The sequence below is a fragment of the Macrotis lagotis genome, chromosome X (genome assembly GCF_037893015.1).
Source record: "Macrotis lagotis isolate mMagLag1 chromosome X, bilby.v1.9.chrom.fasta, whole genome shotgun sequence".
Classification (NCBI taxonomy): domain Eukaryota; kingdom Metazoa; phylum Chordata; class Mammalia; order Peramelemorphia; family Peramelidae; genus Macrotis; species Macrotis lagotis.
The window spans coordinates 455,138,277-455,160,810 of NC_133666.1; the positions used below are offsets into that span (position 1 = coordinate 455,138,277).

Genomic DNA, 22,534 nt, shown 5'->3' on the forward strand with positions numbered 1-22,534 from the left:
AATCTTCTCAACAGGGGCTCTGTGACCCTCTTATGGCAGGGTCCACATAACCTAGGTGATACCTTTTCCTTTATCCCAGGCATAATTTAAAGTATTTATTCCCTCACGCCACTCCCCTCCAAAAAAAAATCCTGGTCCTTTCTCTAATAAAGGACAGAAAAGACCTGGCCAGAGGAAAAAACAAAGTTAAGAAAAATATGTTCTCCTCTAAAAACAAATATTCTTCGATTATTGAAAAATTCAATGCATAAAAATTTAAATTTACATTTGAAAAAAGAAACAGACAGAAATTAAAGCTATGTGTAATTATATGAGAAAAATGTTCTAACTCATTTTATTTAAGGTAATGGGGTTAAATGACTTGCCCAAGGTCACACAACTCGGCAATTATTAAGTGTCTGAGGCCAAATTTGAACTCAGGTCCTCCTGACTCCAGGGTCGGTGTTCTATCCACTGCATCACCTAGCTGCCCCCTCTAACTCATTACTGATTAGAGAAATACAAACCTAACAGACTGACCAATATGACTAAAAAGGAAAATGATCAGTCTTGAAGGAGATGAGGGAAAACTGGGACACTAATGCATTATTTACGGAGTTGTGAACTGACCTAATCTTTCTGGAGAACAATTTGGAATTATACCCAAAGGGAAATTAAATTGTATATATCCTTTGATCTAGCAATACCACTACTAGATCTATATCCCAAAGAGATCATGAAGAAGAGTAAAAATTCCCTCATGCTCAAAAATATTCATAGTAACTCTTTTTACAGTGACAAAGAATTGGAAATTGAGGGGATGCCATCAAATGAGGAATAACTGAACAAACTAGTATATGGATGTAACAGAACATTACTGTTCTGTAAAAAATTATGAGGGACAGGGACAGGACCTCAGAATACTGTGGAAAGATTTTTATGAACTGAAGCTGAGTGAAGGGAGCAGAAGCAGAAGAACATTGTACAAACAAACAGTAACACTGGGTGATGATCAACTATGATGGACTTGTTCATTTCAGCAGCACAATAATCAAAGACAATTCTAAAAGACTTGTGATAGAAAATACCATCCACATCCAGAGAAGGAACTGTGGAGTTTAAATGCAGATTAAAGCTTACTGTCCTCAATTTTTAAAAATTGTTTTATGTCTTATGTTTTTTTTCTCTAACACTTTTGGTTCATTTTGTTTTAATTCTTCTTTCACAACATGATTAATGTTTTATATTTAGCATGATTAGCTAGACATGTATAATCTGTATTATATATTGCTTCTGTCAGGGGAGAGGGAAGAGAAGATAGAAAAAAATCAAAACTCAAAACCTTGCAAAGAAATGATGGTTGAAAACTACTGTTGCAAGTAGTTGGAAAAATAAATTACAATATTTAAAGTAAAACAGAAGTAAGATTCACATCTAGTAACAGAATTTAATTATTTTCATTCCTTTACAAAAAGTATTATAGGATTTCTTTCACTGACAAGTATATCAATACATTATCATTTAATCACCAATATTTTGATTAGACACACATTTCAGGAATAGCACACTACTGCATGTAGTGAGATAGACCAGTAATAAGTAACTACTAATATTTTAAACTATATCACATCTTCAGTTCAATTTCATATAACTGAAACTTCCATCCCACCAGATAAGAAGATTTTAGTGATTGCATCCTTTCATCTGTGGAAATAGAAGATTTCAGTGACTATATCCTTTCATCTGTGATTTCATCAATGCAAGTATCCCTTTCAGAGATGGTGATTTCAATCCATTTATACCTCCTTAACAACCAATGGTACTCCTTTCCAGAGTTTAGTGCAAAAATATACCAAATTTAACAAAGAAATATGCAAGTAAAACTGAGTAACAAAAAGAAGCAAGCAAAACAATCTTCAACTTTGGAAAGAGAATCATAAATGGAGGATTCATTAGGGAAATAAAAAGAGAAATGCAAGTTATCCATCAATGAAGATGGCTGAACAAATTAAATTATGATTACAATGGAATATAATCGAATCATAAGAAATTAAATGACTTCAAAAAATCTTAGGCAAGTATCTGAACCAAATGGAGTAAAAAGAATCACAAAAACAATTTATGTGCTAACATTTTACAGAAAAACAACTTTGAAAGATTTAAGATCAAACATTGGGCTTAGAAAAGGGGAGTTAACTGGGTCTAACCTGAAGAGATTATGAAAAAGGGTAAAAACATCACTTGTACAAAATATTCATAGCAGCCCTGTTTGTGGTGGCAAAGAATTGGAAACTAAGTGAATGTCCTTCAACTTGGGAATGGCTTAACAAACTGTGGTACATGTATATTATGGAACACTACTGTTCTATTAAAAACCAGGAGGCATGGGAATTCAGGGAAACCCAGAGGGATTTGCATGGACTGACGCTGAACGAGATGAGCAGAACCAGAAAAACACTGTACACCCTAACAGCAACATGATCAACCTTGATGGACTTTCTCATTCCATCTGTGCAACAATCAGGGACAATTTTGGGCTATCTGAGATGGAGAATACCATCTATATCCAGAGAAAGAACTGTGAAGTTTGAACAAAGACCAAAAACTATTACCTTCAATTTAGGGGAAAAAAACTGTTATCTTATTTTGTAATTTTGCAATCTCTTATACTTTTATTTTTCTTCCTTAAGGATATGATTTCTCTCATCACATTCAACTTGGATCACTGTATACCACAGAAGCAAAGTAAAGACTAAAACACTGTCTTCTGTGGGTAGAGGGAAGCAAGAATAGGGGAAAAATTGTAAAACTCAAAATAAATAAAATCTTTCTTTGAAAAGGAGAGTTAGAGAATCAACCCTGGAGTCAGGAACCTGAGTTCAAATCCATCCTTAAACACTTAATAATTGCCTAGCTGTGTGAACCTTGGGTAAGTTACTTAATTCCATTACCTTAAATAAATAAAATTTTTTAAAAAGTGGAGTTAGCTATAGTAATGACAAAAAAGAAAAGAATAAAAAGATAACTGAAACACTTTTAAAGGCATAAAAGAGAAGGAATTTGATAAGCAACCACAGTCAAGAACTTAAAAAGGAATCTGTTATAGCAATTATATACCTTTTTCAAAAATTATTATTTTTAAGGGGTGGCTAGGTGGTGCAGTGGATAGAGGACCAGCCCTGGAGTCAGGACTACTTGAGTTCAAATCCGGCCTCAAACACTTAATAATTACCTAGCTGTGTGGCCTGGGGCAAGCCACTTAACCCCACTGCCTTGCAAAAACTTTAAAAAAATTATTTTTTACTCTATTTTTATTTATTATTACTTAATTTTTTGTTTATTTGTTTGTTTATTCTGTTATTTCCATAAGAAAGAGAAAAATGGAAACAAAGATTGTAAATGAGGGTCAGCTTAGTGGCATAGTGAGTAGAGCACCAGCCCTGGAATTTGGAGAACTTGAGTTCAAATCCAACCTCAGACACTTGAAACTTAGTAGCTGTGTGACTTTAGCATGTCACTTAACCCCACTGCCTCTCAAAAACAAAAACAAGACCAGTCTACCTGTCAGATCTATGGAAAAGAGAGCAGTTTATGCCTAAGGAAGAGTTGAAGAACATCACCAAAAACCAATTAGATAATTTCAATTACATTAAATTAAAAAGCTTTTGCACATATAAAACCAATGTAACCAAGATCAAAAGAAATGTAGTAAATTGGGAAACAATCTTTACAACTAATGATTCTGACAAAGGACTCATTTCTAAAATATACAGAGAACTGAGTCATATTTTTAAAACAAAAAGCAATTCCCCAATTGACAAATGGTCAAAGGATATGCAAAGGATTACAGATGAGGAGATCAAAGTAATCCATAGCCATATGAAAAAATGCTCTAAATCATTAATTATTAGAGAAATGCAAATTAAAGCTCCTCTGAGATACCACCTCGCACCTCTCAGATTGGCCAATATGACCAGGAAGGATAATGATCATTGTTGGAAGGGTTGTGGGAAAGCTGGGACACTATTACACTGTTGGTGGAGCTGTGAACTCATCCAACCCTTCTGGAAAGCTATTTGGAACTACGCCCAAAGGACAACAAAAATGTGCATACTCTTTGACCCAGCAATACCACTACTGGGTCTATACCCTGAAGAGATGATGAAAAAGGGTAAAAACATTACTTGTACAAAAATATTTATAAACAGCCCTGTTTGTGGTGGCAAAGAATTGGAAATCAAGTAAATGTACTTCAATTAAGGAATGGCTTAGCAAACTGTGGTATATGTATGTCATGGAACACTATTCTATTAGAAACCAGGAGGGATGGGAATTCAGGGAAGCCTGGAGGGATTTGCATGAACTGATGCTGAGTGAGATGAGCAGAACCAAAAAAACACTGTACATTCTAACTGCAACAAGGGGGTGATGATCAAGCTTGAAGGACTCGCTCATTCCATCAGTGCAACAATCGGGAGCAATTTGGGGCTGTCTGGAAAGGAGAGTACCATCTGTATCCAGATAAGGAGCTGTGGAGTTTAAACAAAGTGCAAGGACTATTCCCTTTAATTTAGAAAAAAAAAAACAGATATCTTATTGTCTGATCTTGTTACCTCTTAGACTTCTCTTCTCTTCTTTAAGGATATGATTTCTCTCTCATCACACCCAATTTGGATCAAGGTACAACATGGAAACAAAGTAAAGACTGACAGAGTGCTTTCCTTGGGGGGGGGTAGGGGGAGGGAAGCAAGATGGGGGGGAATTGTAAAACTCAAATAATATCGTTAATAAAAATAAATTTAAAAAATAAAAATAAAAAATAAATTTTACATGAAACAATAAATCTATTACATATAATTTGCTTTTCCTTTTAAATATGTATTAAAATTATGTAACTTTATCTTTTCTTTCCCTTCCCTTCTGCCCCATTCTAATGATAGCTACCATTAGACACAAATATAGATGCATGTCTTTATGTGTGTGTACATACACACACATAAAAATCATACTATACATTTCTATTTCTTTCTCCAGATGCAGATAAGCATCTTTCTTCACAGGTCTTTTGTAGCTAGTTTGGGAATTTACAATATTCAAAATGACTTGATTTCTCAAAGTAGTTCTTAAAACAATATTGCTGTTACTGTATACAACATTCCCTTGGTTCTGCACATTTTCCCAAGCTTTTGTAAAATAATCAAGTTCATCATTTCTTATAGCACAGCTGTATTCCATCATGATCATGTACCACAACTTGTTCAGTCATTCCCAACTGACAAGCAACTCTACAATTTCGGGTTCTTTGCTACCACAAAGAGTTGCTATAAATATTTTAGAATACAGAGATTCTTTTCCTTTTTCCCTTATTATTTTGGGGGTAATGATACTGCTGGGTCAAAGGAACAAAGCAGTTTTATAACTCTTAGGGCAAAATTTCAAACTGCTCTCCAAAATGGCAATTCCACCAACAATGAATGTGTCAACCTGGAATCTCAAGTGATAAGAGGGGGATTTTTTTCCTATTTCTTCAGGACAATTTTCCTTAAATTCTTGTAGTATGTCAACAAGCAATAACAACTTCACAAAATTAATACGAAAACTACATTATTAGAAAAATGAACGTGCATGTGGAACCCAAAATAGAAGTTTGCATTTATATAACAGCAAGACAAAAAAATGAGATACCAGAACTACCCACCTAAAGGGATATGGCATCACAAGTGGGAAAAGAACTAAATCCTATTGAAAGTGAAAAGCAAGGCAAAGGCAAAAGTCCGAATTCTTTTCTTTTGGGAAGTGTTAGACTATGACAATATACAGGTCCCAACTACACAAGCAGTTTCTCAGCCTAGAGCAGACTGACTGGTGCCTGTCTTGACGCCCAATGAGGGAGTCCAGTTTGGGATGCAAACAATAAATTATGTCAGTTGGGGGGGGAGGAGAATTTCATCTCTGACACTCCATGCTCTGGATCCAGTGTTTCTGAAAATATGGCAACTCAAAAAAGATAAGTTCAGTGAACCCCTAATACGTCTAATAATATTCTTTTTTTTTATTATAACTTTCAGCTAGTCCAATAATTCTCAAGCTATCTTGCCTTAATCTGTTCTCCAGAAAAGTCATTTTTCTTTTTTTAATTTATTTTTTTATTAAAGATATTATTTGAGTTTTACATTTTCCCCCCATTTTTTCTTCCCTCCCCCCTCCCCCTACAGAAAGCACTCTCTGTCAGTCTTTACTTTGTTTCCATGTTATACCTTGATCCAAATTGGGTGTGATGAGAGAGAAATCATATCCTTAAAGAGAAGTCTAAGAGGTAACAAGATCAGACAATAAGGTATCTGTTTTTTTCCTAAATTAAAGGGAATAGTCCTTGCACTTTGTTCAAACTCCACAGCTCCTTATCTGGATACAGATGGCACTCTCCTTTGCAGACAGACCAAAATTGTTCCTGATTGTTGCACTGATGGAATGAGCAAGTCCTTCAAGGTTGAACATCACTCCCATGTTGCTGTTAGGATGTACACTAAACAGATAGTTTAGTTTTGGTAGAATTGTCATTTTTATTATATTAGCTCTATCTATCCATGAGCATGTCGGGGGTCGGCCCTGACCGCCTGAGTGGATAGGACCTCCCCGAGAGTGAGGTCAGGCCAATCTAAAGAAGACACGGTTCCTTAAGGGGAGCAGTGGCTTCACCTGGTTGGCCTGTGTCCATTGCTCCAATCGGGTGGTAGGTTCTGCCCTCAGGGCGGATCGGGGTGGCAGCCCAGAACGAACTCCCTATATTAGCCATCACCCTGAGCTATTCGGGGGATCCCTCTGCACCTAATAAAACATATACCTCCTGAAGAAGTGTCTGCCTGAGTCCCTCCTCGCTGATCCCCGGGGGAGGGAAAACACCAGGGACGCCTGAAGCAGTGCCCACTGAGGAGCTCACTCGGGAGTCCGGGGAAGAAGACCCCGGACATGAGCAGTTGATATTTGCCCAGTTATTTAAATCTGATTTAATTTGTATGAGAAGTGTTTTATAATTGTTTTCAAAAAGACTCTGAGTCTGTCTTGGCAAATAGACTCCCAAGTATTTTATACTGTCTGAGGTTACTTTGAATGGGATTTCTCTTTCTAGCTCTTCCTGCTGTTTCTTGCTAGACATATACAGAAAAGTTGAGGATTTATGAGGTTTTATTTTAAAACCTGCAACTTTGCTAAAATTGCTAATTGTTTCCAGTAGTTTTTTAGGTGATATCTTGGGATTCTCTAGGTAGACCATCATGTCATCTGCAAAGAGTGAGAGTTTTGTCTCTTTCTTCCCAATTCTAATTCCTTCAATTTCTTTTTCTTCTCTAATTGCTGATGCTAACATTTCTAATACAATACTGAATAGTAGTGGTGATAATGGGCACCCTTGTTTCACCCCTGATCTTATTGGGAATGCCTCTAGCCTCTCCCCATTGAATATAATGCTTGTTGATGGTTTCAGATAGATACTGCTAATTATTTTAAGGAACAGTCCATGTTTTTAATAGGAATGGATGCTGTATTTTGTCAAAAGCTTTTTCAGCATCTATTGATATGATCATATGATTTCTGATAGGTTTGTTGTTAATATAATTGAGTATACTAACAGTTTTCCTAATATTGAACCAACCCTGCATTCCTGGAATAAATCCTACTTAATCATAATGTATTATCCTAGTGATGACTTGTAATCGTTTTGCTAAGATTTTATTTAAGAATTTTGCATCTATATTCATCAGGGAGATAGGTCTATGATTTTCTTTCTCTGTTTTAACTCTTCCTGGTTTAGGTAACAGTACCATATCAGTTTCATAGAAAGAGTTAGGCAGAGTTCCATCTTTCCCTATTTTTCCAAAGAGTTTATATAGGATTGGAACCAATTGTTCCTTAAATGTTTGGTAGAATTCACTTGTGAATCCATCAGGCCCTGGAGATTTTTTTTAGGGAGTTCAGTAATGGCTTGTTGAATTTCTTTTTTCTGAGATAGGGTTGTTTAGGTATTGAATCTCTTTTTTCATTTAACCTGGGCAACTTATATTTTTGTAAATATTCATCCATTTCACTTAGATTATCAAATTTATTGGCATAGAGTTGGGCAAAATAATTTTGAATAATAACTTTAATTTCCTCCTCATTGGTGTTGAGTTCACCTTTTTCATTTATGATACTAGCAATCTGGTTTTCTTCTTTCTTTTTTTTTAATCAAATTGACCAGAGGTTTATCAATTTTATTGGTTTTTTCATAATACCAACTTTTGGTTTTATTTATTAATTCAATAGTTTTTTTGCTTTCAATTTTATTAATTTCTCCTTTAATTTTTAGAATTTCTAATTTGGTACTTAATTGGGGATTTTTAATTCGTTCTTTCTCTAATTTTTTTAGTTGCATGTTTAGTTCATTGATTTCCTCTTTCTCCAATTTATTCATATAAGCATTTAGAGCTATAATATATCCCCTGAGAGCTGCTTTGGATGAATCCCATAGGTTTTGGTATGTTGTTTCATTATTATCATTAGCTAGGATAAAAATGGTTAATTCTTTCTATAATTTGTTTCTTGGTCCACTCATTTTTTAAAATGAGGTTATTCAGTTTCCAATTTGTTCTGGGTCTATAGTTCCTTGGCCCAGTATTGCATATGACTTTTATTGCATTGTGATCTGAGAAAGATGTATTCACTATTTCTGCCTTTCTGCAGTTGGTCATTAGGTTTTTATGTCCTAGTACATGGTCAATTTTTGTATATAAGTTCCATGTACTGCAGAGAAAAAGGTATATTCCTTTCTATCCCCATTCAGTTTCCTCCATAAGTCTACCATATCGAATTTTTCTAACAATCTATTTACCTCCCTAATTTCTTTCTTGTTTGTTTTATGATTCAATTTATCTAGATCTGATAGCGGGAGGTTGAGGTCTCCCACTAGTAGAGTTTTGCTGTCTATGTCTTCCTCTAATTCTTTCAGCTTCTCCTCTAAGAATTTGGGTGCTGTCCCACTGGGTGCATATATATATATTCAATATTGAAATGACTTTATTGTCTATGGTACCTTTTAGGAGGATAAAGTTTCCTTCCTTATCTCTTTTAAGGCTATCTATTTTTGCTGCTGCTTTGTCTGAGATAAGGATTGCTACCCCTGCGTTTTTATTTCAGCTGAAGCAAAATATATTTTGTTCCAACCTTTTACCTTTACTCTATATGTATCTCTCTGCTTCAAATGATTTTCTTGTAAGCAGCATATTGTAGGATTCTGGTTTTTAATCCACTCTGCTATTTACTTACATTTTAAGGGAGAGTTCATCCCATTCACATTCAAGGTTATGATTACTAATTCTTTATTGCTCTCTGTGCTATCTTCCCTCTGTTTGTATTTTTTCCCCGTTTCCCCATTTGATCCATATTCCCCAGTCTTTTGTTTCTGAAAACCACCCCCTTCAGTGTTTGCCCTCCTATATCACACCCTCCCCTTTCTTTCCCCTTTCCCTTTTTCCCTTTTCCCTTCCCTTCCTTTTGTTATTTCCCCTTATTTCCCCCATTCCCCTTCCCTTTCTCCATCCCCCCTCCCCTTTTCCCTTTTTAATACTTGAAAGGTTAGATGTTTTATAAGTTAACTGAGTATGTGTAGGTTGATTTTAAGCCAAGTCTGAAGAGAAAAAGATTCAGGTGTTTCTCCTCTGCTCCCTTCTTCCCCACTATTTCCATAGGTTTTTTGTACCTCTTAGTGTAATGAGATTTACCCCATTCAATCCCCTCCCTCCTCCTGTCTCTTTCCTGTCCCCCTTTTTAGGGCAGTAGTGTTTTTTTTTTAGATCCTTCTATCTAAGTCATAGAAAATTCTGAGTATCTGTCCCTTCAGTTCTGTATATTCTATTGAACAGAGTCAAAATTCCTGAGAAAAAGTCATTTTTCTAAGAAGATATTTCACATTCTCTTCTATTTTTTCCATTTTTAAAATTTTGTTTTATTATTTCTTGGTATCTTTTAACATTGCTTCCCCTTGCCCAATTCTACTTTTCAAGGAGTTATTTTCTTAAGTTCTCAGATCTCTCTTTCAAACTGGATGATTCTTTTTTTTCATAATTTTCTTGATTTTCTTGGATTACCTACTTTATTTCCCTAATTTTTCCTCTATCTCTTCCCCTCTGCAGTGTAACTGAAAGCAAGGACTCCACTCTCCTCCACATACCCAGTCAGCAGGGTCCCTGTCCCTCTGCTACTGCCCTCTCTGGGTGTGTGCTAGTTCCTTATCACCTGCAGCCCAAGACAGTGTGTGGTAGCACATCTGTGTCTGGTATTTGAAGGGTCTTTCAATCTTCCCCTACTCAGTCATTAAACCCCCCAATACTTTAGGCCCATGCTCATTCCAGACACAGACAGACCCAGGTATACTGCTAGTTGATGCAGCAGAGTCAGCCTGGAGGTATTTAAACTTCATTAAGGCCAAACCTCCACCTTGGAAATCAGTCTTTCCTGGGGTCCTCCCAAGTTGTCTTAGAACTTTACCCTGACTTTAGTTTATTTCTGCCACTCTACATTCACTTTAAGATGTAGTCCTTGTTTGTGCAAGAAATCTGGAGAGTTTATTATTTTCTGATCTATTCTATTCTATTCTGATCTATGATAAAGATCTCCCTAGGTAATATGAGACCAAATCTAACAAAAAGAAATAGAAAGCATAGAAAATGCTGTCAGATATTTGGGTGAAAAATTGAAATCTGCAAGTTTATGATGGGGCTGCCCTGGGCAGAAAGACAAACAAAAGATCTAGGTGATATAAGGATCAGCAAATTTATTACAAATAAACAATGTGACAGAGCAGCCAAAAATTAACACAAAATTTGAGGCTTGAATAAAAAAGTATTTGAGACTACAGAGAATGAAAAAAGTCCTAATACTGTTTTGTTGGACTGTTTTTCAGTCATGTCCAACTTTTAGTGACCCCATTTGGGGTTTTCTTTTTCTTTTTCTTTGTTTTTAGGTTTTTGCAAGGCAAATGAGGTTAAGTGGCTTGCCCAAAGCCACACAGCTAGGTAATTATTAAGCATCTGGGGTCACATTTGAACTCAGGTACTCCTGACTCCAGGTCCATTGAACCACCTAGCTGCCCCTCTACCTGCCTTTCTAATAATTAGAGCTGTCCAAATGTAGCATGCCCTATTTTGGTAGAGGCAGGTTCTCCCTCACTTATCAGCAAAGATTTGTTGAGAATGTTAGAAAATGAATCTCATTTCAGGAATCACTTGGACATAGATGACTTCTGAGGTTCCCTTTAATTCTGAGATTCAGTGATTTTTCTCTCCTCTTCATTTTCAATATACAAAGAACTTATATGTGTACAATTAAGATTTACATCCTACCTTTCACTTCCTGGCGTGGTGATTCTGTAAAAACGATGCCTTAAATGATGTTTGTCTCCATGATAACAGACTGTGCACAAATCATAATTTGTACACTCAGCACACTTCCATCGGATACCGATAATTGGTTGTTGGCGACAAGTATCACACATGGTTCCATCATGCTTGATGCCTATTTTAAAAAAAGACATACTTACATTTTTCAAACTTCTATAATATATTCTGATTACTTGACAAAAGATATTGAAAATAAGTAAAAACAAAGATATTGAAAGAATTTTTAACAAATTTTATAGAGAAATAAAGATTATTTATTCCTCTTAAAGCTTAAAGATAAAATGATAATAGGTTCCACATTTTCCTTTTCAACTCACTGATTAAAAGATGTTACTGTTCATCACTTTTTTCCTAATACATACAAAATTGACATTAGGTAACATTAGGATATTAGAGGGATAAGGAAGATAAAAAACTTTAACAAAAAACACAATTTCAGTAATTCAGTATTTCAATATTTTAATAATTGAGACCTCTCATAATTTCAATTGGTGCCCAACTATGATAAGAGACAAATCGAAGTACAGAGGGTTTTATCTTTTTACCAATATAGAAACAAAAATGCAGAGTATACCTTGCAGACATAACAGTTTTCTCCAAAGAATAGAAAAAAAATTTAAATAAATCCAGTCAATAAGAGAAAGAAAAATGTCTTTCAAAATAATTAAAGAATCTATAAAATACCTGGGAGTCTACCTGTCAAGATACACACACTGAAATTATATGACAACTCCAAAACACTTTAAAGAGTATGGAGAAATATTAGTTTTATTAAATTTTAAATAGAAGCAGATTCCTGCAGCCACAGAGATTTAGAAAACTGCAAATTACCATTAGCTACGTTGCACTGTATTTATATTTAGTTATAAGCTTCTTAATGACATTTTATCTGGTTCATCCCCTGCCTAGTCTACCAGACTGTCACCTTGGATGAAAACAATTTGATATTAGTGAAAAAAAATTAATCAGTGGAATAGGCAAACAACCTATAAGAAGTAAATGAACACAGTAGTCAAAATTCCAGTTTCTATCTTGACAACTCAATATTTGACAAAAATACCATGAAAATCCAAAAAGAAGTCTGGTAGAAAGTAGTCAGAGCATTATTTTGCATGGTATACCAAATTTAACTCCAAATGGATGCATGACATTAGAGTGCAAGAGATGACCTTCAGTGAAGTTTCCTCATGAATATACTCTCTTATACACCCTTATCTTTGTCACTTTGCAAATTAAGGTGAGTCCCATTTCCTCATTAACCTATGATTTCTCAAAAATGAGTAATTTAATGAGACCTAGACTAGCTTCCTTTCTGATTGTATGCCCCCAAATTTGGTCAAAGGAAATACATAATGAGATTTTATAAAACATCACTTTTTTTAAAGATTTTTCTAGGCAATGGCGGGGTTAAGTGGCTAGCCCAAGGCCACACGGCTAACTATTAAGTGTCTGAGGTCGGATTTGAACCCAGGTACTCCTGACTCCAAGGTAGGTGCTCTATTCACTGTGCCACCTAGCCACCACCCCTAAAATACCACTTTTAATAGGGTACAGATTAACTATGAATAATTATGGTAATAAGAGATTAGAAGCTATAACTTTCTGAAAGGATAGAGATTAGTCATGAATAATTAGGATGAGTACTAAAATTGTTTGCACCAGATTGGTTAGGATTAATAAAAAGATTGCGAACTTATCTTACCAGCCAATGGGGGGGATAAGACAGAATTTAGAGATAGAATTGGGAAAAGGATTAAAAAGAAGCCTGCAAACTTCTGTTTTTGATACTCCCTGACTGATGCTACTTGAGCAACAAGGGCTATGTCCCTTTCTCATGAAGGAATAAAAAAACCTTTTCAAAGCTCTCCGGCTCAGAGTCTGAACTCTTCATTCCTGTGGTCATCATCCCACACATAAGTAACATTACAAACAAATCTGAGAAGCAAGTATAAGGGAAAAATTAATTACAAAACAAGAGACAGAAAAGATTACATAAGATAAAAATAGAAAATTTTTATTCCATAAAATTAAAAAAGTTTTCTCACAAAAAACAACATATAATACAATCAAAATTAGAAGCAAAACTGTTAAGTGGGGAAAAAAAATCTTAGCAGCAAATTTCTCTGATAAGAACTCAATAGAAAAATGGTCAAAGGATAGCAGCACAGTTTTATAAGGAAGAAATCCAAGCAATCAATAACTATTTTAAAAAATCTTCAAATCACCAGTAATTTAAGTCAGAATGGTAAAGTTGAGAAAAAAGGAAACGGTGGAGGGAAGGAAATGGTGGAGAGGCTTAGGAAAATAGATGTAATGTATTATTGGTAGACTGTGAATCGATTTAGTCATTCTAAAAGTAAAAAACAATTTCAACTTGCCTCTACCTACCCACCCACCCAATCACTAAACTGTGCATAATATCCTTGAATCCAATGCTACTATGGAGGCCTATATCCCAAAAGAGATCACAGAAGATCCATGAGAACTGATGAACAGGGATGGCTAGGTGATGCAGTGGATAGAGCACTGGCTCTAATGTTAGGAGTACCTGAAGTTCAAATCTGGCCTGAGACATTAAGAATTATCTAGCTGTGTGGCCTTGGGCAAGCGACTTAACCCCATCTGCCTTGCAAAAACCTGAAAAGAGAGAGAGAGAGAGAGAGAGAGAGAGAGAGAGAGAGCTGATGAACAGATACAGTGAGAAGAACCAGAGAATAATGGATATCATAAAAAAAATTTTGAAAGATATGAGAACTCTGATCAATGAAATGATTAACCGCAATTCTACAGGACCAATTAAAGGAAACACAATACTTATTTTGATGAACAAGAATAAGAGTAAGATTTATGGTTTATTTTTAACACAGTCTAAGTAGGCATTGTTTTATTAGATTCCACAAGTGTTTCAAAGACTGTTATTTTTTTTTGAGGGGGGATGACAGCTAGGATGGACAGGAAAAAAGAAAAGAGAAAAGGGAAAAGAGAGGAAAGAAGTTATTTAGGTCTTTTTTTCAGTTCACAAAAAAGGAAAAATTGATGAGTAGAGATTTGAATGTCATAAATTAATTTATTATAGTTAAAAAAAGAAAAGCAGAATATCCATAACAGGTTCATACAGAATCCTGTTTTTTGTTCTACTATGAATATGGAAATATAAAATAAATATTAAAAGTACAAACATTTGTACAGCTCTTTTAAGGCAATAAAAACCCTTTTCTCAAAACAGCTCTTTCCTGTGTAGTCACCCCAAAGAGTTATCACTAACTCCTTCTGCGTCATCTATTCAAGTATCATACTGCCCTGCAATCTGTTCTGTGACATTCATCTTGCCTCTTATAACAGAAAGAGCACTAAATTTGGCTCTAGACGTGGTGGTAGTATAGACAAATATCTAGGTGGGTACCACTGGGGAAGGGGACTTCAGAGACCATGGAGTTCTTTTATTGGTGAAGAAATCACAAGGCTCTCCAAGAATATAAGAAAAAGTCATAAGCTTTAATTCACAGATTACTGCAAAAAAAATTACAATTCACAGAATTCTTTTAAAGAGGCAGAAAGATAAAGAAAATGAGCTTAAGAGAGAGAGTGAAATTAAGAAAGAAGGAAAGAAAAGAAAGTAGGGACAACTGCCAGAGGCTAGCAGTTAGGCTGAGAATAGCAGCCTGGCAGAGGGAAAGAACTCTTGGGGAAGGGGTCAAGTGGAGTTAGGGCAGAATTGGAAAGGACATTAGGGCAGTATCAGGGAGGGACTAAGGTGAAGCTTAACTAATGACATAAGGTAGTGTCTGTGGCAAATCTGCAAAGATCTTTTAGTTCAGAGTTGTATTTTACACTTAAGAAATTTCTGATACCCTAATTCAGAAGTGCTAGTTTCAGAATCTTTGCTAGCACCAAGTATTTTTAGCTTTAAGGAATTTATATGATGCTTTTCCTGATGAAACAACTTGGTCATGCTACTTTAGATAGGTATACCAGACTAGCACAAGAAAAAGACAAAGTGTTTTAATAGAGACTCTATCTGAAATAGGGTTTGTTTCTGGAGACACTCAAGTCTCTAACTGTACTGAGCATGAAACTCAAAAGTTAAGTGACTTAATTTAAGCAGTTGTTAAGTTAACTTAAGTTAAGCAGTTATACCATTATAAAGCATCAAATCCTAAATTTACTGTGCATGCTCCTAGAATTACCAGCTGTCTGGTGAAAAGCACAAGAAAGTAAAACTCAAAAATCAAAAACTTTCATTCAAAAGTGTTTTCCACAATTCCCTATTTCGCTATTTTAGTCTCCACATTGTTTACTCTTCTAGTTCAAATGAAAAGAATGATAAAATTCTAAAAACAGCTATTACCAAAAAAAAACCCACAAAGACAACTGGTAAAATCTTCCATAATACATGATTTTGAAATATGCTGCAGGGGAAATATATGTGTGTGTGTGTGTTACATACACATACACACACACCAAACCTCATCCAAACCCAATTTAGTTCCCACAGCTCAAATGCCAACAGTTACTCAACAGCTATGAAACTGACTAAAGCTGATGATTTGAAAGACTGAACAGCCAGTAAGAATCCACACCAGATTATAAAACAAGAATACAGTTAATTTGCTCTAAAAGAAAATTCTATTTTTCATGGTATCATAAAACACAGAAAACAGTTATTAGGGAAAGGATAACTTAAATATTTTCCCATTATCCCCTCTACCTCTTCTCACATCCATCATTTTCATTCCCAATTAGTCATTCAGTCTCACTCTGATACTCTGTGACCTTGCATGAATTACTTCTTACAAATCTCACATTTCATATTAGTTGACTGCACCCCTTCCCTTTGACCACGTACATAAGCTCTTCTTATTTCCAAAGTTTCCTATAAAAATACTGTGATCCCTGGAGGATCTCTGTGCTCTTTCTTTTTGTTCAGTTTTATGACCACATCTGCCACCCATTTTTCATTGATAAATGAACCACCTTTGACAACAGCTTTTGACTCATTCTATTACTACTCAAATCACCATCTGTCCTGTTTTGTTAATAGTATCCTAAATTAAACAATAATTTAAATAATCATGCTTTGAAGTGAAAATTTTACAATAGATTAATAATACACACTACTGAGATAATATGCAATAAGTTCATAGAGATAATTTTAAATGGTCCAAATTGATGGAAATGGCAATTTTAGAAAGAAAAAACTTAAAAGTAAATAAACAGATCTCAGACAATGAATGGTTAAGAAAGCTTTGGGTTTCTGCCTCCATGAGCAAGAGAATTGTATAATATTGCTTCCCAACCCAACCTTCCAGTGATCTCCATGGATCACCATCTCTAAAGTTATTAATTTAAATATGACAACTGATCCTAGGTAAAAGACAATCATTAAAAGGGCTTATTTAAGTAATCTTTTCTTAACTAATTTTGTTTGACTCTGTGTATAACTGTTTTTAAGATGTTTTCAAAGTTAATTAAAATTTTTAAATGAGGGCAAAGCCTTTGTTAATACATTCCATTTGGTTAATGCATTCCACATTCATTACTCTTGACACAAAAAGTATGGTAAACATCAAGACTTTTTCTTAACTCAGATCAAATACAATTACTAGCTATGTGTTTGAGGAATTTCATGCTATCATGGTCCTTTCAAAACTGCATATTTATATTTGTAAATTGTGTCAAAAATCAATTTCTCCATAGGAAAAGGAGATGTGAAGTGTTATGTTTTGTTTCTTGGGTTTTCTTTAAAGAACATTTCAAGGGGCAGCTAGGTGGTGAAGCGGATAAAGCACCAGCCTAGGAGTACCTGGGTTCAAATCCGGTCTCAGACACTTAATAATTACCTAGCTGTGTGGCCTTGGGCAAGCCACTTAACCCCATTTGCCTTGCAAAAAAAAAAAACCTAAAAAAAAAAACATTTCAGGGAAAGAAGTACAGATAAAATAAACTGTTTTTGAGATAATGTTAATACTTCAGACTTCTAAAATACTAATAAATTGGTAAAAACATCACTTGTTCAAAAATATTTGTAGCACTCCTGTTTCTGGTGACAAAGAATTGGAAATTGAGTGAATATCCATCAGTTGGGGGATGCCTTAATAAACTGTGTTATATGAATGTGATGGAACTCTATTGTTCTATTAGAAACCAGGAGGGATAGGAATTCAGGGAAGCCTGGAATGATTTGCATGAACTGATGGTGAGCAAGATGAGCAGAACCAGAAGAACACTGTACACCCTTAACAGCAACATGGGGGTGATGATCAACCTCAATGGATTCCTCATTCCATCAGTGCAATAATAATCGGGAACAATTTTGGGGTATCTGTGATGGAGAATACCATCTGTATCCAGAGAAAGAATTGTGGAGTTTCAACAAAGACCAAGGACTATTACCTTTAATTTTTTTTAAAAAAACCTGTTATCTTATTACGTAATTTTGCTATCTCTTATACTTTATTTTTTCTTCCTTGAGGATATAGTTTCTCTCTCATCACATTCAACTTAGATCAATGTATACCATGGAAACAATGTAAAGACTAACAGACTGCCTTCTGTAGGGGGTGGGGGGGAGGGAAGCAAGATCAGGGGAAAAACTAGTAAAATTCAAAATAAATAAAACTTTTCTAAAATAAATGAATGCTAAAAAAGTGTCTTTACATGCAACTGGAAAAATTCTATTTAAAAGAAAAAAATGTTCTTAGTTAATCAAGGCTTATCAATTGAGGAATGGCTAAACAAGTTGTGGTATATGATTGTGATGAAATATTATTGTGCTATTAGAAATGACAAATGACATGATTTCAAAAAACCTGCAAAGACTTTCATGAACTGATTCAAACTGAAGCAAGCAGAAGCACAAGAATGTTAGTAACACCAATATTGTACTATGACAGCTGTGAATGACTTTAGCTATTTTCTCAGGAACACGAGACAAGACAATCCCAAAGGGAACATGATGAAAAATATTAACCTCTCCTCTCTCTCTCTCTCTCTCTCTCTCTCTCCTTCTCTCCCTCTTTATTTCTTCTTTGAATCTTCTTGTACAAAATGACAAAAAATGGAAATGACATACATTACTGCACTAAACTATATCAGCTTGCTTACCATCTCAGAGAGGAGGTAAGGGAGGAAAGAAAAAAAAAGGGATTCAAAAGTTGGAATTCAAAAGTTAAAATAAAATTAAATAAAAAAGAATAATAAAAATTGCTTTAACAAATAATTAGGGAAAATATTTTATTTGTAAAATAAGCTCTCTGAGGGCAAGAACTTTCTTTTGAGTATTTATATCCTCAGTACTCAACATTTAGCACAGACAAAAAGGAAGCAAATTAGCTAGCTTGCTGACTAACTGCAGAAAATTTCTTTTATAGAAAAGCACATTTTGGTATAAATCCAACTTGGTTATTATAAACAACTTATTGAGTATATTTGTATAACTAAGTCTACTTCTGGTTTAAAAAAATCCAAAAAATATGGACTGATAGACAGAAAAAAAATAAATATCAACAACAGGAGTGGAGCCAAGATGGCGACAAGAACGGATCTTGTCTTAGGCACTCAGAATCTTTGAAACTAAGGACTTTAAATTTTCAAGAGACAGAACCCACAGAGGGACCCAGAGAGGCAGTTCTCCTACTCAAGGTAACCTGGAAAAGAGCAGAAAAGGCTCTGCTCCCTGGGGTCGGAGGGCCGGCCCGCCAGAGGGATGGCACACCAGAGTGAAAGAACTTCAGCCTCCCAGAGGCAGCGCCCCAGGGCGCTGGGAGTGGGGGAGTTTCCTGACCTATGCCCCGGGGAACACTGGGCACAACTTGGGGGAAGGGGGGGGAGGAACCTCTGCCAGAGCAAGCACATGAAACCCAGCCCTCAGGGCACACAGCAAGCAGAGTGGCCACGACAGCCCAGATCCAGGAACAGAAGCAGACAAGCCCATAAGCAGAAGCCCCCAGGGCATGAGTCCATTGAACCTAGTGAGGGGAGTGAAGAGAGACTGCAGAGCTCTGTCCTCTGCCCCTGGAACAGGACTCTGGGGCTCTGACCACATTCAGATCCTGATCACAGTCTAGGCGCCCCCCCACCTCAGTCCCATGGCAGAGGGGGATGCTTATGGTCATTCACAGACCAGGAGGGAGGACAGAGCCTCACACACTGAGACCCTTGTGGGAGTGTCCCAAAAGCTCAGGAAGCACCCCAAAACCAGGCCCAGGCTGGATAAATGAGCAAGCAAAGAAACAAGAGGATGACCATTGAGAAATACTTTGCCTGTGATCCCAAGAAGGATCAAAACACTCAGTCTGAAGATGAGGAAGCACAAGCTGTTGCATCTAAAGACTTCAAGAAAAACAGAAATTGGGCTCAGGATATGACAGAGCTCAAAAATGACTTTGAAAATCAAGTAAGGGAGATAGAGGAAAAACTAGGAAAAGAAATGAGATGCAGTAAAAACATGAAAATGAAGTCAGCAGCCTAGTCAAGGAAATCCAAAAAAATGCTGAAGAAAATAGCATGCTAAAAACCAGCTTAGGTCAAATGGATAAAACAGTTCAAAAAGTTATTGAGGAGAAGAATGCTTTAAAAAGCAGAATTGGGGGGTGGCTAGGTGGCGCAGTGAATAGAGTCCCGGCCCTGGAGTCAGGAGTACCTGAGTTCAAATCCAGCCTCAGACAATAATTACCTAGCTGTGTGGCCTTGGGCAAGCCACTTAACCCCTATGGCCTTGCAAAAACTTAAAAAAAAAAAAAAGCAGAACTGGCCAGATGGAAAGAGATAAGAAAACTCTCTGAGGAAAACAAATCCTTCACACATAGAACTGAGGGAGATTGACGAATTTACCAGAAATCAGGAATCAATACTTCAAAACCAAGAGAATGAAAAATTAGAAGAAAACATGAAACATCTCATTGAAAAAACAACTGATATGGAAAACAGATTAAGGAAAGATAATTTAAAAATTATTGGAATACCTGAAAGTCATGATCAGGAAAGGGCCTTCACATGATTTTCAAAGAATTACTACAGGAAAATTGCCCTGATATCCTAGAAGCAGAGGGCAAAATAGAAATGGAGAGAACCCACCGATCCCCCCGAGAAAGAGATCCCAAAAAACCAACCCCTAGGAATATATTATAGCCAAGTCCAGAACTCCCAAGTCAAAGAGAAAATATTACAAGCAGCCAGAAGGACACAATTCAAATACCGTGGAGCAGCAGTCAGGATCACACAGGACTTAGCAGCAACTATATGGGAAGCTCGTAGGGCTTGGAATATAATATACCGGAAGGCAAAAGAGCTTAGAATGCAGCCAAGAATGAACTACTCAGCAAGGCCGAATGTCCTCTTCCAGGGAAAAAGATGGACTTTCAATGAACCAGGGGAATTTGAAATGTTCCTGTTGGAATGGCCAGAGCTGAACAGTATATTTGTATAATTACATCTACTTTTGGTATCTTCAGATACAGGACTCAGGTGAAGCATAGAGATTGGAGAAGGGGAAAATATGAGGGACTTAATGATGATGATGAACTGCATGTATTCCTGCATAGAAAAATGACACTGATAATACTCATATGAACCTTCTCAGTTAATAGAGCAGGTAGAAGGAGCTTTTATAGATGAAGCACAGGAGAAAACTGAATTTGAAGATAAAATGTGGTGTAAAAATGGAGTCAATAGAAAACAAGGGAAATGTAATGGGAGAAAGAAAAAGGAGAGGGGGAATAGGCCAAGATATTTCACATAATAAGATTTTTCTTTATTACAATGAGTTATTGCAATGATATGGAAGGGGGGAAGGTAAGGGGGAATGAGGGAATCTTCGCTCTCATCAAAGGTGGCTAGGAGAGGAAACAATATATACTCAATGGGGTTTAGGCATCTGGAGCAAGAAGGAGAGAAGGGGGAGGGGGGGTGATGTGAGTGATGGAAGAGAGGATGGACCATGGGGGGGGAGAGTGATCAGATATAACACATTTTCTTTTTTACTTCTGGCAAGGGGCTGGGATTGGATGGCCTGTCTGGGACCATAGGGCCAGGTAGATTCTGGGCCTAAGGGGTGGTATGGGGGCTCAGGGCCTCCTGGCCCCAGGACCAGGGATCTGTCTGCTGCACCACTCAGTGAACCTACAGCAGAGTCAGAGTGAAAGGAGAGAGAAAATATAGTACATGGTAGTGGAGAAATATGAAAGGAGGGAGTTGCGATCAGTAATGGCAATGGTGGAAAAATATGGAAGTAACTTTTGTGATGGACTTACCATAAAGAATGGGATCCACCCGTGACAGAGTTGGTGGTGTTGGAACATTGACTGAGCACATTTTTTTATTATTATCATTATCATCATCATCATCATCATCATCATCATCATCATCATCATCATCATCATCATTATTATTATTTGGGGGGGCACAGGGCAAATGGGGCTGGGTGGCCTGCCTGGGGCCGCATAGCAGGGTGATCGTTGGGTGTCTGAGGCCAGATTTGGACCCAGGTGGGTCCTGGCTCAAGGGCCAGTGCTCTGTCCGCCACCCAGCTGCCCCTACTATTATTATTATTATTACTATTTTATTTTATTTTGGGTCTTTTTTCTTTTTTTTTTTTGTTTTTACAGGGCAACGGGGTTTGGGGTGGCTTGCATGGGGTCACACAGCTGGGTGATAGGTGTCTGGGGCCGGATTTGGGCTCGGGTGCTCCTGGTTTCAGGGCCAGGGCGCTCCTGGTTTCAGGGCCAGGGCTCCATCCACTGCGCCACCTGGCTATACCTACAATTATTACTATTATTTTATTTTAATTTTTTTCTCTCCTCTTTATCGCTCAAGCGAGTCTATGTTTTTTGGGGGGAGGGGGTATTTTGTTTACTCTTAAACAAGAATATTTTATTAATGTATAAAAAACATTTGTACAAAATGAGAATAAATAAATTTTAAAAATAAATAAAATAAATATCAAGAACAGTTTCACTTCTTTTAGGGATAAAACTAGATCAGTCTAAATGGAAAGGACTTTAAACATCTCATTCCTACCACAGTTGTGGAAACAACAGCTTTCCAAACATTAAATTGTTACATAAGTATGAGTTATTATTACCTTTGTGAAGAGAAGTACAATTAAACTTCAATTCCTTTATCTT

General features: G+C 36.4%; 1 protein-coding gene across 1 annotated transcript in view; it reads right to left on the minus strand.

Moving 5' to 3' along the window:
* The window catches only part of MIB1 (MIB E3 ubiquitin protein ligase 1), a 149,297-nt gene that overhangs the window by 117,561 nt on the left and 9,202 nt on the right, over positions 1-22,534 (minus strand). Inside the window, exon 2 of the mRNA XM_074199524.1 lies at positions 11,355-11,526. Coding sequence (XP_074055625.1) covers positions 11,355-11,526 — 172 coding nt within the window. The remainder of the gene's footprint in view (positions 1-11,354; positions 11,527-22,534) is intronic.